This window comes from Juglans regia, chromosome 10 (assembly GCF_001411555.2).
Source record: "Juglans regia cultivar Chandler chromosome 10, Walnut 2.0, whole genome shotgun sequence".
Lineage (NCBI taxonomy): Eukaryota > Viridiplantae > Streptophyta > Magnoliopsida > Fagales > Juglandaceae > Juglans > Juglans regia.
The window spans coordinates 21,345,297-21,364,151 of NC_049910.1; the positions used below are offsets into that span (position 1 = coordinate 21,345,297).

The window sequence follows — 18,855 nt, forward strand, 5'->3', positions numbered from 1 at the left end:
CTAGGAACAAATCTCCGCCTCATGAAAGCTTTCAACTCTCCCCATGTCTCTATAGGCCTCTCATAATTCCTTCTCCTTTTGGTCACTAATTGATCCCACCAAATAATAGCATAATCAGTGAACTCAATTACCGCCAACTTCACTTTCTTCTCCTCAGAGTAATTATGGCAATAAAACACCAACTCTATTTTTTTCTCCCATTCTAGATAAACCTCAGGGTCAGTTCTACCTTGGAAAGATGGTATTTTCATTTTGATACTACCAAGGTCTCTATCTACACCATCCCGACCCTTAGATTCCCCTCAAGTCCTCTTTCATGCCTAACTCCTCTATTTCTACCCGACCCAACGTCAGATGCTAAATCTTCCTCTTCCTCACCATCTCCTTCTGATGGGAACCAAGGTAGGCCTAGTCTTAAAGATATGTTGCACGTTCCAGATGGGCCAAATACAAGTTCAAGGGCTTAAACGATGAAGATTATGCTTTGATTCATTTCATAAGCTATGGAAAGGGCAACAACATAACTTATAGGCTTTGGACACTTGAAGGCTTTCAACTTATTTAATTAATTTCAAGGACCTATTTTATTTGCTTAGAATAATTGGGTTTATACCTATGTAAGGGCATGTTGGGAAAGTTATTATTTTATTCAACAAGGGTTAGGGTTACTGTAGCCGAGTTACTGTAGCTCGGCACTGTAGCCGCGGCACTGTTCATCCAGGGGTACTTTTGGAAGATGGCGGTTTATTTTGGCTAGGGTTTCATTAGGTTTTCCTTTAAATACTCTATGTAGCCTCATTTTAATCAGATAATGAAGTTATGAAATTTGCATCACCTAGGGTTTCAAAATTCTAGGGTTTCCTGCATCTCTAAGTTTGTCAATTGCTTTGAGTGTCGTTCCATTGATTCTTTTCTATTTCATTGTCCATGTTTGTGTGTTTGAATTCAATTGGTTGGTTTTCACAATTGAATATTGCTGTTTGTGGATGAATTAGAGAAAAGAAAAGAAAGGAAAAGAAAAGAAAAGAAAAGAAAAGAAAGGAAAGGAAAAGAAAAGAAAAGAAAATTCCAAAAAAAAAAAAAAAGAAGTTGAAGAGAAGAGAAGGTAGCATATTCAAAGTTGCTACATAGTTACAACAATGAGAAAGAAAGAAATTTGTTGATTGAACCTTACCATCAAAGGGGCTGCTGCATACATCACTCAAGTTGGTATCTTGTCTTATTGCTACTCTTTCATTCGTATAACTTCATTGATTCTCGTGTCATTTTTATTCCTTCATGTTTCTCTTGTTCTTGTTTCCTGAATCTAATTACTAGTTGGGATAAAACAAGGTTGCCTTGTCTTGATTGAGTTCATTTAGTTCTGAAAGAACTTGAGTGGAAAAACTATTGAGGTAAAAGGCAAGAGTGTGTGAGACTATTATCGGGAAAAAGCCATTAAGAGTGAAACACGAGTAGAGTGTCATTATTCGAGTTGAAACACGTAGGGGAGTGTGTGAGGTTTTCTTTTTTACCACTAACATTCTTTTGTGCAGAACTTTATAATGTCTCATCGGAGTAACTCATCACCAAGGGGGAGAGCAGATAACTCATCCTTTGTGTTGCAAGCCATGCAACAACAGTTTGAGCGGTTGAACTTGGTGTTACGTGAAGTGAGGGATAGTATGGATAATCAAGAAGCAATGATTAGAAATATGCAAGGTGAGCGAGATAGGAGGCGACGTGAGCCTAAAATTGAGAATGGGTATAAGAATGGACAGTTTGATGAGGATGAGAAAGGCTTAACATCTGAAGTTGGATTGGGTGGACGTAGAGGAGTTAGGCATGGAAGAGGGCTTAGGGCAAACTCAGGCGGTCGAGATGGAGTAGATAAGAACCTTGGGAGTATCAAAATGAAAATACCATCATTCCAAGGTAGAACTGACCCTGAAATTTATTTAGAGTGGGAGAAAAGAATAGAGCTGGTGTTTGATTGTCATAATTACTCTGAGGAGAAGAAGATGAAGTTGGTTGTAATTAAGTTCACTGATTATGCGATTGTTTGGTGGGATCAATTAGTGACCAATAGGAGGAGGAATCTTGAGAGGCCTGTAGAAACATGGAGAGAGTTGAAAGCTATCATGAGGCGGAGATTTGTACCTAGCCACTACTATAGAGACTTCTACCAAAAATTACAAAATCTTATACAGGGGTCTAGGAGTGTAAAGGACTACTACCATAAGGAGATGGAGGTGGCTATGATTCGGGCTAATGTAGTGGAGGATCGGGAGGCCACGATGACAAGATTTTTGAGGGGGTTGAATAGGGAGATAGCCAATGTAGTTGAGTTGCAACATTATGATGAGGTAGAGGACATGGAGCACATGGCTATGAAGGTGGAGAGACGGCTAAAAGGAAAGGGTACATCAAGGTATACTTCGGTTTCTAGTACTCCTTGGAAATCTAAGTGGGACAAAAATGATCAAGTTGTAGCAAAGGGGAAGACCGAACCACCAAAGGGAAAAGATTTGGGTGAGGCTAAAATCTCAAGAAAAAGAGAGAATGAGTTGAAAAACAATTGTGAGGCCGAGAGTTCAAAAAAAGAGGAGACTGAAAGAAAAACAGAGAGTGAAAAGAACAAAGAGTGGAGCGAGAGAAAAAGAAAATAGAGAGGTGGTTGAGAGTCAAGAAAAAAGAGTGGAGCCACAAGAGGAAAAAGAAAGAGAGATTGTAAAGAGAAATAAAAAGACAAAAGTGAGTTTTTATGCTAAGGCAAGCTTTTATGCTAACGAATTTAACGACTCTTTGCCTAGTGTTGTTGTTTCTTTCTTGCAGGGATACGAGGTCGTGATTTCTAGCGGTGTGTTTAGTGGATTGTCACCTATTTGGGAGATAGAGCACTACATTGATCTTGTGCCAGGTGCGACAATTCTTAATCGACCTTTATTTGAAGAACATGAGTCCTTGACACACTTAAGGGGACAAGGTAAGTTGTTGAGTAGAATGCATGCTAAGCGGGGGGATTGTATTGAGACTTTTCTTCATGTATTCAAATACACACAAGGAATGAAAAATTTTCTGGTTGATGCTTTAGCAAGAAGGTATGTCAGTGTCTTCATTTTAGATGCAAAATTGTTAGTGTGTATGGAACATGTGAGAAAGCATCTTTTGGTAAGTTTTTTAAACTAGATTGGTACTTGTTTAGAAAGAATAAATTTTGTGTGCCTACTAGTTTTTTGCGTAAGTTGCTTGGGTGTGATAGACATGTTGGTTTGTTGGGTGACCTTGGTGCAAGGAAAGATTTAGGTTTGTTTCTTGAACGTTTGTGGGAGTATCATTTGCCATTCATTGAATTGTTACATGGACGTTTCCGGGAGTATCGTTTGCCATTCATTGAGTTTGCATATTGGAGTGGTCATTTTGGTTCGAGGAAGACTTTAGATGTGCTTCATGAACATTTGTGGGAGTATTGTTTACCATTCAATGAGTTTACATATAATTGGAGTGTTCATGCTACTACTAAATTTTCACCATTTGACATTGTTTATAGACTTGATCGATTTACTCCTTTAGATTTAACACCTTTACCTGTTGATGACAGGAGTAGCTTGGATGGTCTTTTCCAAACTCCTGAACAAATTAATGAAAATGCATGTCTAATGGATCTTTCAGGTAACTATCTTGTTTTACTATTTTCAATGTTACTAACCATTTTCCCTTTGATCCAGGAGGAGATTCGAGGTCGAATCCTTTTGAGGAGAGGGGGAATGATGGGAACCAAGGTGGGCCTAGTCTTAAAGATATGTTGCACGTTCCAGATGGGCCAAATACAAGTTCAAGGGCTTAAACGATGAAGATTATGCTCTGATTCATTTCATAAGCTATGGAAAGGGCAACAACATAACTTATAGGCTTTGGACACTTGAAGGCTTTCAACTTATTTAATTAATTTCAAGGACCTATTTTATTTGCTTAGAATAATTGGGTTTATACCTATGTAAGGGCATGTTGGGAAAGTTATTATTTTATTCAACAAGGGTTAGGGTTACTGTAGCCGAGTTACTGTAGCTCGGCACTGTAGCCGCGGCGCTGTTCATCCAGGGGTACTTTTGGAAGATGGCGGTTTATTTTGGCTAGGGTTTCATTAGGTTTTCCTTTAAATACTCTATGTAGCCACATTTTAATCAGATGATGAAGTTATGAAATTTGATGAATTTATTCATTGTGAGTTGAGTTTATCTCCTCTTGTTGTTAATTGAACTTTTGAACTTATCAAAGGTGAATCACAACCTTTGTGGCGTTCCTCCTTTGTAATCTGGGTTCTTGAGACGGGTTATTCAACAGGTCTAGATTTTAATATAATCTAGGTTCTTGAAACGAGTTCTCATCGGGTCTAGATTCTCCATCCTTGACTTGATTTTGGCTTTCTTGGGGAGTTTTCAAATTGACTGTGGGTTCAAGGGATTCATTTCCCGCGGGTTCATATCACCTTCATTCTCATACTGATTTTCAACTCTATGCTCACGTCGTCTCCTATCCCTCCTACCTTGTAGATTTCTAATCGCTACTTCTTGATGATCCATCCTATCCCTCACTTCACCCAACACCAAGTTTAACCGCTCAAACTGTTGTTGCATGGCTTGCAGCACAAAGGATGAGTTATCTGCTCTCCCCCTTGGTGATGCGCTACTCCGATGAGACATTATCAGGCGCTGCACAAGAGAATGTTAGTGGCAAAAAAAAAAAATAAACCTCACACACTCCCTCACGTGTTTACACTCGAATAACGACATTCCACTCGTGTTTCACTCCTAATTGGCTTTTTCCGATAATAGTCTCACACTCTCTTTGCCTTTTACCTCAAGAGTTTTCCCACTCAAGTTGTTTAAGAACTAATTGACTCAATCAAGACAAAGCAACCTTGTTTTATCCCAACTAGTAATTAGATCCAAGAAACAAGAACAAGAGAAACACGGAAGGAATGGAAAAAAAAAATGGCACGTGAATCAAGGAAATTATACGAATGAAACAGTAACAATAAGACAAGATACCAACTAGAATCACCCCCTTTGATGATAAGGCGCATGAAAAAAAATCTCGAATTTTTTTTTTTCACGATTTTTTTTTTTTTTTCACGTTTTCTTTTTTCTTTTCTTTTCCTTTCTTTTCTTTTCTTTTCTTTTCCTTTCACCAACTGATTTGATCACAATTTGATCACAATCAAGAATAAGCAGTTGAGAAAAACCCTAACAATAACTCAAAAACCCTTGGGCAAGTGATATACGACAGCCCCTAGAACAAGAGATTTCAGCCAACACAAACCCTAGAACAATGAATTTCAGCAACCCTAACAATAGTGAAGAAATCTGCTAACCACCACTTTTTTGTTTTTTGTAATCAATCCTAGAAGAATGACGCCCTGATTGGAAACTTTGCTCTGAATACCAAATGATATGAACCCGTGGGAATGAATTCCCTTGAACCCACAATCAATTTGAAAACTCCCCAAGAAAGCCAAAAATCAAGTCAAGGATGGAGAATCTAGACCCGATGAGAACCCGTTTCAAGAACCTAGATTATATTAAAATCTAGACCCGCTGAAGAACCCGTCTCAAGAGCCCAGATTACAAGGAAGGAACGCCACAAAGCTTGTGATTTACCTTTGATAAGTTCAAGAGTTCAATCAAGAACAAGAGGAGAAAACTCAACTCACAAATAAAATTCCATATTGTCTAACTCTCAAATGAGGCTATAAAGAGTTTTTAAAGCCAAACCTAATCAAAACCCTAACCATAATAATGCCCCTTTAAACCAAAATTACCCTTGATGAACAGTACCGGCTACAGTACGCGCGGCTACAGTAACCTCAACAGTAAATTGATGAAACCCTAGTTCCTAAAATGTAACTTTCCAAATAAGCCCTTGGCCAAAATACAATGCCTTCCCAAAAACTTAGTTCAAAAGAAATAAGACATGTGAGCCAAGCATCTTCAAGCCCACTTATTCTAAACTAATAAAATAAATCATTTAACCAAATTGGAAGCCTCCAATAACAATAGGCCGTATCTTTAAGTCATGTCTTCCACAGCTTGAATAAAGTGGATCAAAACTGATTCTTCTTCTTTCAGACCCATCTTCAGTGTTGGGCTCTTGCTGGCTTCATCCCAGGTGGATTGCACCAATCCTTGCATTGCTTCCTTGATCTTCTTGGCCCTTGATCTTGTAATTGGCCCATCTGGAACTTGCAAAGGATCTTTAAGAGTAGGCCCACCTTGGTTCCTATCACACACAAGGTATGAAAAATTTTGTGGTTGATGCTTTAGCAAGAAGGTATGTCCTTGTCTTCATTTTAGATGCAAAATTGTTGAGACTTGAATATGATAAGGAATTGCATGCTAATGATGATGAATTTGCTTGTGTGTATGGAACATGTGAGAAAGCATTTTTTGGTAAGTTCTATAAACTAGATTGGTACTTGTTTAGAAAGAATAGATTTTGAGTGCCTACTAGTTTTATGCTTAAGTTGCTTGTTTGTGATGGATATGGTGGTTTATTGGGTAACCTTGGTGTAAGGAAGTGATGGGAACCATGATGGGCCTAGTCTTAAAGATCACGAAGACAATGCAAGGATTGATGCAATCCACTTGGGACGAGTTTAGCAAGAGCCCAACATTCAAGATGGGGCTTGAAGGATGAAGATCCAATTTTGATTCATTTGATCAGCTATGGAAGATGGCAACAACAAGACTTAAAGGCTTTGGGCTCTTGAAGGGTTTCAACTTATTTAATTAATTTCAAGGACGTATTTTATTTGCTTAGAATAATTGGGTTTATACCTATGTAAGGGCATGTTGGGAAAGTTATTATTTTATTGAACTAGGGTTAGTGTTACTGTAGCCAAGTCACTGTAGCAGGCACTATAGCCGCGGCACTATTCATCCAGGGGCACTTTTGGAAGATAGGGGTTTATTTTGGCTAGGGTTTCAATAGGTTTTGCTTTAAATACTCTATGTAGCCTCATTCTATTTAGATTATGAAGTTTATGAAATTTGATGAATTTATTAATTGTGAGTTGAGTTTTACTCCTCTTGTTCTTAATTGAACTTTTGAACTTATCAAAGTTAAATCACAACCTTTGTGGCGTTCCTCCTTTGTAATCTGGGTTCTTGAGACGGGTTCTTCAACGGGTCTAGATTTTAATATAATCTAGGTTCTTGAAACGAGTTCTCATCGGGTCTAGGTTCTCCATCCATTGACTTGATTTTGGCTTTCTTGGGGAGTTTTCAAATTGATTGTGGGTTCAAGGGATTCCTTTCCCGCGGGTTCATATCAGGAAGACTTTTGTTGTGTTGCATGAATGTTTGTGAAAATATCATTTGCCATTCAAAGACGTGTTATATGAATGTTTGTGGAAGTATCATTTGTCATTCATTGATGTATTGCACGAACGTTTGTGGGAGTATCATTTGACATACATTGACGTGTTGCATGAACATTTGAGGGAGTATCATTTGTATTTCATTGAGTTTGCATATAATTGGAGTGGTCATTCTGGTGAAAATAAGATTTCAGACATGTTGCATGAACGTTTATGGGAGTATCATTTGCCATTCATTTTGGTTCGATGAAGACTTTAGATGTGCTTTATGAATATTTGTGGGAGTATTGTTTGCAATTCATTGAGTTTACATATGATTGGATTGTTCATGCCACTACTAAATTTTCACCAATTGAAATTGTTTATAGACTTAATCAATTTCCTCCTTTAGATTTAAAGTCTTCACCAGTTGATGATATGGGTAGCTTGGATGGACTATTCCAAATTCTTGAACAAATTAATGAAAATGCATATCTAATGGAACTTCCAGGTAAGTATCGTGTTTCTACTATTTTCAATGTTACTAACCACTTTCCCTTTGATCCAGGTGGAGATTCGAGGTCGAATCCTTTTGAGGAGAGAGGGAATGATGGGAACCAACTTCCAGATGGGCCAAGAAGATCAAGGAGACAATGCAAGGATTGATGCAATCCACTTGGGACAAGTTTCGCAAGAGCCCAACATTCAAGATGGGGCTTGAAGAATGAAGATCCAGTTTTAATTCATTTGATCAGCTACGGAAGAGGGCAACGAGAAGACTTAAAGGCTTTGGGCTCTTGAAGGGTTTCAACTTATTTAATTCATTTAAAGAACTTATTTTATTAGTTTAGAATAATTGAGTTTATTATAGAAAGCACTTAAGGGGGCCTATGCAAGGGCGTATTGGGAAAATTATTATTTTATTGAACTAGGGTTAGAGTTACTGTAGCACGGCGCTGTAGCCGTGGCACTGTTCATCCAGGGGCACTTTTGGAAGATGGGGGTTTATTTTGGCTAAGGTTTCATTAGGTTTTGCTTTAAATACTCTATGTAGCCTCATTCTAATCAGTTTATGAAGTTTATGAAATTTGATGAATTTATTCATTGTGAGTTGAGTTTTACTCCTCTTGTTCTTAATTGAACTTTTGAACTTATCAAAGGTAAATCACAACATTTGTGGCGTTCCTTCTTTGTAATCTGGGTTCTTGAGACGGGTTCTTCAACTGGTCTAGATTTTAATATAATCTAGGTTCTTGAAACGAGTTCACATCGGGTCTAAGTTCTCCATCCTTTGACTTGATTTTGGCTTTCTTGGAGAGTTTTCAAATTGATTGTGGGTTCAAGGGATTCCTTTCTCGCGGGTTCATATCATATACTCTCCTTGTCTCACATTACGCCACACATAAAGTACACACAGCGTGTACTATTCCATTCCACATGCCATATCACCATTATGGCATATCCGCCACATGGTGCATTACTCCACCACATAGAGTGCACTCCACGTGTACTCCTCACATATACTATATCCCACACAGAGTACACCCATCGTATACTGCCTTCATAGACATCACGGCATGTCACCGTTATGGCGTACCCGCCATATGGTGCATCTCACAATCACATGGAGTACATTCCATTTGTACTCCCTACATATACAACACGCCACATGCACACAGAGTACACTCAGAGTGCATTGTATCCATTCCATATATACCGTGCCACCATTACAGCACATATTCCCCAATCACACTACATGGCACAGTCCACTACACGGCACAATGCACCTCCATACAACACATATAAGCCCAACACTTCACAACACATAATGCCCAACACTTCATCACAATGCCACAACTCCACAAATACTAACAGCACAGTCCACAACCTAGTCAACTAATCAATATCTAACATAATTACGAGGGATATAGGGTTATACCATCGACGGGATAACCCGTGCGTTGCTCGTTGACCGTCATAGCCGATGATGTCGGAAGAGTCGTACGTGGTGGCTAACTCACGTACGGTGACTGGTTAGGCGTTCGGATAGCTAGGTTTGGTCTTGGAAAGACTCGTGATGGCCTTGTGATGATGGCAAGGGGCATAACACGGCGGATCTAGCCATGTACAGTTGCAGTCAATCACACGCAGTGACTGTCCATCACGTGCAGTGGTTACCCACCACATAAAGTGGTGGTTTGGACCTAGGGCTTGGCTAAGGGAGGTGCGGTGAATCTCGTGGTGGCATCGAGGTGGCGCCACGGTGGCGAATCTGGCCATACCGTGGAGGAGAAGCCATGGGAGAGTGGGAGAGAGTGTGCTCTCGTGGGTGGCAGATCGGGGCCATGGGAGGTTGGGTTGGCTTGGTGGCGGCCTGAGGAGGCTGGACATGGCGGTCATCAGCCATGGGTTGCGGTGCATGGTGGTGCACGGCGTGCAACCCGTGCGTGAGAGGGGGGAAGAAGCCGTGAGGTAGAGGAGGGGGTTTCTGGCCATGGGTCACATGGAGGAGCTCGGGGAGGAGCCATGGTGTTGCTAGGTGACCGTGGGTGCTGCGCACGGCGGGGCTAGGGGCCGCGCACGGTGAAGCCGTGCATGGGTCTCCTTGTGCGTGTGTGTGTGCGACGGAGGGGAGGTGGCTGCATAATAGAGGCCAAGCTCACTGGGGCGTGGTGGCCGGTGGTAGAGGAAGCTACCGAGGGAGTGGTAGCGTTGGAGGGTGGCGCACGGCGGCGCTATGCGCACTATGCCCATACGGGCTGTGCAGTCCCGAAATGGAGAAAGGGAGAGCGTGAGGGGGAGAGGTCGGCATGGATGGACTTGCCGGTGAGGAAGGGCGACGCACGGCGGCACCGGGCTGAGGCCTTAAGCCGTTCGGCTTGGGGTGGGTCTGCGTACAGCGTACGCCGAATGAGAGAGGGAGGAGAGAGAGGGTTACGAGGAAATGAGAGGGAAAGAGAGGGGTTTGGGTATTTAACCCAGTCCTTTCGTCTGGGGATCTACACAACGATCTAACGACGATGAATTAAATACTGATTTGAAGATGCGTAAAACATTAACTTAATTAAAAGCACTTAGAGGAATTAAGGTAGATATTATTTTAAACTAACTTTAGTTTATAAAATAATATTCTTCATCATTAATAGAATGATGAAGTCTCACTTAACATATTTAAAAGGGTTAAACCATTTAATTAATAAAAGTTCTCAACATAATTTAAATCTCATAATATCTTAAATAATTGAAATCATTTTAATAATAATATTAGAATGATTTCCGGCAATTATAATATTTTTCGAGCTCTTCAATAATATTATGATTGTCATATTTAAGATCAAACTTTAATTCAATAATGATGGAAATACTCCTTATAAATATTTCCAGCATATTTAAAACACTGGGCATGCCCTAGAAGTCACACGATATCTTTCGAGACACGCCATCATGATTCGGCACGCATGACGCGACTCGCAGTCGCTAGTGAGAAAGGCAGATGATCACACAATCTCTGTTTTCAGGATTTGCTTACGCCATCAAGACGAAACATACGTCAGAAAGAGAGAAGCGTTCGTAAGAAGAAGGAGCTGGGTATTACACCAATTATATCCAAACTCAATGAAACGCAAATAATACTCCCGCAAACGTTCATGCAACACGTCAATGTATGGCAAATGATACTCCCACAAATGGTCATGCAATACATCAATGAATGACAAATGATACTTCCACAAACGTTCATGCAACACACGTCTTTGAATGGAAAATGATATTCCCACAAACATTCATACAACACAACAAAATGATATTTTCATTTTAATGCTACCAATGTCTCTATCTACACCATCCCGACCCCCTAAATTTCTCTCAAGTCCTCTTTCATGCCTAACTCTTCTATTGCTACCCGACCCAACGCAGATGCTAAGTTTTCCTCATCCGGGACATCTCCTTCATTCTCATACTGATTTTCAACTCTATGCTCACGTCGCCTCCTATCCCTTCCACCTTATAGATTTCTAATCGCTGCTTCTTGATGATCCATCCTATCCCTCACTTCACTCAACACCAAGTTCAACCGCTCAAACTGTTGTTGCATAGCTTGCAAAACCAAGAATGAGTTATCTGCTCTCCCCCTTGGTGATGCGCTACTCCGATGAGACATTATCAGGTGCTACACAAAAGAATGTTAGTGGCAAAAAAAAAGTAAACCTTACACACTCACTTATGTGTTTACAATCGAATAATGACACTCCACTCGTGTTTCACTCTTAATTGGTTTTTTTTCGATAATAGTCTCACATTCTCTTGCCTTTTACCTCAAGAGTTTTCCCACTCAAGTTCTTTAAGAACTAATTGACTCAATCAAGACAAAGCAACCTTGTTTTATCCCAACTAGTAATTAGGTCCAAGAAACAAGAACAAGAGAAACAAGGAAGGAATGGAAAAAAAAAAATGGCTCGTGAATCAAGGAAATTATACGAATGAAACAGTAACTATAAGACAAGATACCAACTAGAATAATGTCTACACCCCCTTTGATGATAAGGCTCAAGAAAAAATCTCGAAATGTTTTTTTTTTTTTTTCATGATTTTTTTTTTTCTTTTCACCAATTGATTTGATCACAATCAAGAATAAGTAGTTGAGAAAACCCTAACAATAACTCAAAAATCCTAGGGCAAGTGATATACGGCAGCCCCTAGAACAAGAGATTTCAGCCATCACAAACCCTAGAACAATGAATTTCAGCAACCCTAACAATACTGAAGAAATCTGTTTGGAAATGGAACAATGAATTTTTTTTGTAATCAATTCTAGAACAATGAAGCCCTAGAATCAGACCTGATTGGAAACCTTGCTCTGATACCAAATGATATGAACCCGCAGAAATGGAATCCCTTGAACCCACAATCAATTTGAAAACTCTCCAAGAAAGCCAAAATCAAACCAATGGATGGAGAACCTAGACTTGATGAGAACTCGTTTCAAGAACCTAGATTATATTAAAATCTAGACCCGTTGACGAACCCGTCTCAAGAACCCAGATTACAAATGAGGAACGCCACAAAGGTTGTGATTTACCTTTGATAAGTTCAAAAGTTCAATTAAAAACAAGAGGAGTAAAACTCAACTCACAATGAATAAATTCATCAAATTTCATAAACTTATTAAAATGAGGCTACATAGAGTATTTAGAGCAAAACCTAATGAAACCATAGCCAAAATAAACTTCCATCTTCCAAAAGTGCCTTTGGATGAACAGTGCCACGGCCACAGTGCGTACTACAGTAACCCTAACCCTAGTTCAATAAAATAATAAGTTTCCCAATATGCCCTTACATAGGCCCCCTTAAGTGCTTCCCATAATAAACTCAATTATTCTAAACTAATAAATAAGTTCTTTAAATGAATTAAATAAGTTGAAACCCTTCAAGAGCCCAAAGCCTTTAAGTCTTGTCATTGCCCTCTTCCATAGCTGATCAAATGAATTAAAACTGGATCTTCATCCTTCAAGCCCCATCTTGAATTTTGGGCTCTTGCTAAACTCGTCCCAAGTAGATTGCATCAATCCTTGCATTGTCTCATTGATCTTCTTAGCCCATCTGGAAGTTGCAAATAATCTTTAATACTAGACCCATGTTGGTTCCCATCAGAAACAATAGTCCTAGGCACACCATGGAGTCGCACTATCTCTCTAAAAAAAAAGTCAACTATGTTTTGTGGCATCATCTGTTTTATGGCATGGAATGAAATGTGTCATCTTACTAAATCTAACCACAACCACAAAAACAAAATCTCTACCTTTTTATGTCCTAGGCAGCCCTATAATAAAGTCCATAGATATGTCTACCCATGGCTCACTAGGAACGGGTAAGGGTGTATACAATCCATGTGGCAAAACCTTAGATTTGGCCTTTCTACATGTAATGCATCTGTCACAAATGCGATTGACATCTCTCTTCATCTTAGACCAAAAGAAATGTTCATGCAAAATGTCTAAAGTTATCTTGACACCAAAGTGTCTCATTAATCCCTCACCATGTGCCTCATGCACCAATAACTTACGCATAGAACAACTTGGCACACACAATTTGCTTCCTTTAAACAAATAACCATAATGCTAGTAAAACTTACCCAATGCTACCTTATCACATGCCATATATACATCAGAAAAATCTTCGTTATCAGCATACATGTCTTTCACATATTCAAACCCAAGCAATTTGGCATTCAAAGAAGTAAGGACATACCTCCGGGATAATGCATCAGCAACAATGTTCTCCTTATCTTGCTTGTAACGGATGGCATATGGAAAGGGCAAATAATACTCCCACAAACGTTCATGCAACATGTCAATGAATAGCAAATGATACTCGTATAAACATTCATGAAACACATTTAGAGTCTTCCTTACACCAAAATGACCACTCCAATTATATGCAAACTCAATGACTAAAAAGTAATACTCCCACCCATGGTCACGCAACATGTTTAAAATCCTTGTTACACCATAATTACCCAACAAACATCCATCCATAAGACTAATAGGCTAACAAAGTTTATTCTCTCTAAACAAATACCAATCAAGCCCATAGCACTTACCGAACGATGCCTTGTCACACGCTTCATACACACTAGCGTGTATACACGTAAGGGAGTGTGTGAGGTTTTCCACTAACATTCTTTTTGTGTAGCATATTATGATGTCTCATAGTAGTGTAGCCGAGTTATTGTAGCGTGGCACTATAGCCGCGGTACTGTTCAACCAGGGGCACTTTAGGAAGATGGGGGTTTATTTTGACTAGGGTTTCATTAGGTTTTTTATTTAAATACTCTATGTAGCCTCATTTTAATTAGTTTATGAAGTTTATGAAATTTGATGAATTTATTCATTGTGAGTTGAGTTTTACTCCTCTTGTTCTTAATTGAACTTTTGAACTTATCAAAGGTAAATCACAACCTTTGTGGCGTTCCTCATTTGTAATCTGGATTCTTGAGACGGGTTCTTCAATGGGTCTAGATTTTAATATAATCGAAGTTCTTGAAACAAGTTCTCATCGGGTCTAGATTCTCCATCCATAGACTTGATTTTGGCTTTCTTGGGAAGTTTTCAAATTGACTGTGGGTTCAAGGGATTTCATTCCTACGGGTTCATATCATTAGGACATTATTCACCTACACAAGTGATGACACAAGCTGAAATTTCCTCAATACACTCCACTGCCCACTCAACTAGCCACCAAGCCCTTCTTCATCCAAGGCCAATGTCCCCTCCCCTCTTGAAGCCCTATAAATACCTCCTCACTTCCTTATTTTTTCACACCTCTCCTCCAAGCCTTCTCTTGAGTCTTGAGAGTATTTCTTCCCCTTAGTTAGCAATAGAGTGAAAGCGAGTGAGGTTCTTGAGAGTTCTTGAGTTTGCCTAAGTGAAGTTGTGTGGAGAACTCTAAGGACCACGAATCTTTCCAAGTGACCTTTCCCTAATCTTTGTTTAGTTTATGCCATGTGAATGAGTTTTCAATTGAGTTTAGTTGAGGTTACCATGCTTAGTTCAAAATCGAGTTAATTGGGATCATTGATTTCATAAATTGTTTTTAAGTTGAATTTTTAGCTATAGCATGTCTTATAATTTTATATGATTCAATAATTTCTTAGAATGAATGTTGAAGGTTTAATTTTGAAGTTAGAAGCATGCCATACAGGCATTAAGTTCTATCTTGTGTTGATCATCTAAGCATGCATCGGTTTTGACTAGTTTATGCTTAACTTATAAAAATTTTGATTAATTTGCCTAGACTTGAATAATGTGCATTTAGAAAAGTCTTGTGATTAGGATAAGAATGAGAATGTATTAAATAGTGGGCTTAGGTCCGTTGTCTTGACTAGTTGCAGATTGCACTTTTTTATCTTCTTATTGCTTTTAAGCTTAGGCCCATTAATGAATGAGATAAAAATGAATTCCGACGCTCCAAGAACGCTCCAAGAATGGCTTTCTTCTTGAAAGTTTTTTCTTGCTTCGTTTGACGCAAGTAATGGCTGCTGCTGCTATCAACGGAGGTCGGCGTCCCTTCGTGGATCTAGTATCGGTGGTTCCTCAGCCTCTTCCAGATATGTCTGTGGCCTTTCGTCTGCCGAAGTCTAGGGATGGAGAAATTTTTTTCCAGTTCTCTAAGGAGGAAGTCCAACGTTCTGCCGAGCCTTTTCGGTATTCGATCGTGTTGAAGTTTTTGAGAAACAGACCATCATTGGATGCCATTAGGGCCTTCATTCATAAGCGATGGAATCTTGATGGAGTTCCAGTCGTCTCCAATATGCGGCATCCTCGGAATGTTTTTATTAGAATGGTTTCAGAAGAAGATTGCAATAAGGCTCTGTCTCGTGAAGTCAATGATATAGATGGGATTCCTTACCGTCCATTCCACTGGACTCCAGAATTTAAAGAAGAAGAAGAACCTTCGCTTGTTCCGGTGTGGATTGTACTTCCAGGTTTGCCTCCGAATTACTATCATGAATCTTTCCTTAAAATTCTTACAGCCCCTATTGGTAGATTTATTAGAAATGATAACTCTACTTGTTGTGTTACTCGGACTGATGGTGCTTGTATCTGTGTTGAAATGGATGTTGCTAAGAAACCGTTACTTTCTTTTTGGATTGGAATGCCTGGTTTGGGAACTAGCAGAAAGCAAGAAATTGTTTATGAAACGTTGCCAGCGTTCTGTTCTAAATGCCATATACAGGGACATAATTTAAAGACTTGCCGTGCTGGGAAAAAAAATGTAGGAAGTAATGTGTGGGTTCGGCAACAAGAACCGATCGTGGAGGAGCCGACGGATAAGAATAATAATCCAGTTCTTGAAAATACAAATGTTGAGCCAAAAGAACCAGCTGAGGAGAATCGGGTGATAGTTGTTCAAGAGGATAATCTTGATCATGCGGAGTTGGAACCGGGAAAGGATCAAGAGGATAATCTTGAGATTCCGGAACTTGCGGAAGAGATGATTCCAAGAATTATGGACGGAAATTTGGATTGCGTGAACCGTTTAAGGGAAACAGAATTGGAAACTGATATGAGAGAGGGGGTAGTTATTCCTAGTTCTGCAGAAAAAGATGTTTATGATGGACCTGAGGAAGAGGTATGTCTGGAAGATGGGTCGATGTCTGATCCGGAACCTGAGAAATGTGCGGAAGTTTTTTTGCAGGAGAAGGAATATCACTCGGCTGCAGAAGATGAAGTTGTTAAGCGTAAATATCAAAAGAGGCAGTTTGAGAAGATTCGTAGTTCTAGGCGGGTGATCACTAGAACACAAAAGTTTTCTCAATGATTGGCTCAATTTTAGTTTCGAATGTAAGAGGTTTAGGTAAAGAGACGTTTACAAAAAATGCTGTCTAAATATAAGCCAAAATTGATAGTGTTGCTGGAACCTTTTCAGAGTGTGGTTAAAATCCATAGTTTCATGCGGTTTTTGAAATTTGATGAGGCGATATCAAATGAGACTGATGGTGGTAAAATCTGGGTGTTTTGGAAAAATGAATTGGATGTGCAGGTGGTTCGCATGAGTTCGCAGTTTGTGTCATTATGTATTACCGAAGGAAATAATCATTTCTTGGGTAATTTTATTTATGCAAAGTGTAATAGGCTTGAGCGACAGCTGCTTTGGGAGGAGTTGAATTCGGATAGAATGGGTGTGGAGCCGTGCTTGTTTGCTGGGGATTTCAATGTAATTCGGTCGGATATTGAAAGGTGTGGGCGTCCGAGGAATAGAGTTGCAATTGATGAGTTTAATAGATGGATTCATCAGGGTGGGTTGTTGGAAATGAATTCACAAGGTGGTAAGTTTACATGGTGTAATGGTCAGCAAGGGTTATCTAGAGCTTGGGCAAAGTTGGATAGAGTTTTACTTGATGCAAATTTTCTGCCTCTTTTTCCGACTGCTCATTGTTTGTATCTCCCTAGGACTACGTCGGACCATTGTCCTATGGTTATAGAATTTTTAAGTGATCCTTTCTCTTATGGTCCACCTCCATTTCGTTTTCAGCAAATGTGGGTTGAGCATCCGGATTTTATGACTTTTGTTCAAAATGTTTGGTCTGAATCGGTTATAGGTTCGGGGCTTTTTAAATTAGCTACTAAACTTAAAAAACTTAAGGTGGCGTTGCGTGTATGGAACAAGAGTGTATTTGGGAGAACTAATAATCAGATTGCTACTCTTGAAGATAAGATTGAGAATCTGGAAAATTTGTTGCAGAGAGATTGGGATGATGATATTGAAAGGGAATTAGTGAGGAGTTCTAATGAGTTGTCTTCTTGGAGGCTTAGGGAGATATTAGATTGGCACAAATGGCTAAAATTAAGTGGAGAATGGATGGTGATAGGAATACAAAATTCTTTCATGTTTGGTTATCTAATAAAAAGCATAGGAAAATTCATCAGTTGAGAACTTCGAATGGGTTGGAGTTTAATTCTCCGGAAGAAATTCATCTTGGAGCTGTTGATTATTTTTCTGAATTTCTTCAAAGATCTAATCCGGTTAGGGAGGTGCCTGATTTATCTAGTTTAATTTCGTCGGTTATTAATGATGAGGATTGTGTCCGGCTTTGTGGGATCCCTTCGTTGGTTGAAGTGAAAGAGGCTCTATCAACTATTCCTATTAATAGTTCTCCGGGTCCAGATGGTTTGGCGCGGGTTTTTTTATGAGTTGCTGGGAGGTGGTTGAAGTGGACGTTTTAGAAGCTATTTCAGAATTTTTTCTATCAAAACGCCTTCCGAGATTTTATTCGGCTTCTTTTATTGTGCTTATCCCGAAGGTAGATGTGCCTTCGGGGTTTGATAAATTTAGGCCAATTAGCCTTTGTTCAGTTTTCTATAAAATTTGTTCAAAAATTATTGTGAATCGCATGACAGGTTTCCTTCCCAAAATGATTTCTCTTGAACAAGGAGCGTTTATACCTGGGCGAAGTATTTTTGAGAATATCAGTCTTACCCAGGAAATGGTTCACTCTCTGAAGAGGACGTCATATGGTGGTAATATTATGATTAAAGTTGATATGGCTAAAGCATATGATCGGGTTTAGTGGCATTTTTTGCTTGAGGTTTTGAGGTGTTTTGGCTTTCCTTCTTCCTTTTGTGCTCTGATTCGTGCTTGTATTTCGAATGTGTGGTATTCTGTGATGCTTAATGGTACGACGAAAGGTTTCTTTCAAGAGAGGCGGGGTTTGCGCCAAAGGGATCCCCTTTCGCCTTACCTTTTTATTATTCTTCAAGAAGTGCTTTCTAGACTTTTGAAACAAAGTTTTGATGGGAACAAAATTGGAAAATTTTCCCAAGCTAGAGGTACTCCTCATATTTCTCATCTTATGTATGCTGATGATATTGTTATTTTTCTGAATGGAGGTAAGAAATCGGTTAAGGAACTGTTGTTGGTTTTTGAAAAATATGAAAAATGGTCAGGTCAGCAAATTAGTAAAGAAAAAACGGCTATATTTTATTCTCCTAAAATTTCGTTAGTAAGAAAGAGAGATCTTA

At 39.3% G+C, this 18,855-nt stretch overlaps 1 protein-coding gene across 1 annotated transcript; it reads left to right on the top strand.

Annotated features, from left to right (window-relative positions):
* Window positions 1-16,786: 16,786 nt before the first annotated feature.
* On the top strand, window positions 16,787-17,767 carry LOC108995831. Its single transcript, XM_035695183.1, has one exon. It carries the CDS (start codon window positions 16,787-16,789, stop codon window positions 17,765-17,767), a length of 981 nt encoding a protein of 326 aa, XP_035551076.1.
* Window positions 17,768-18,855: the final 1,088 nt, after the last annotated feature.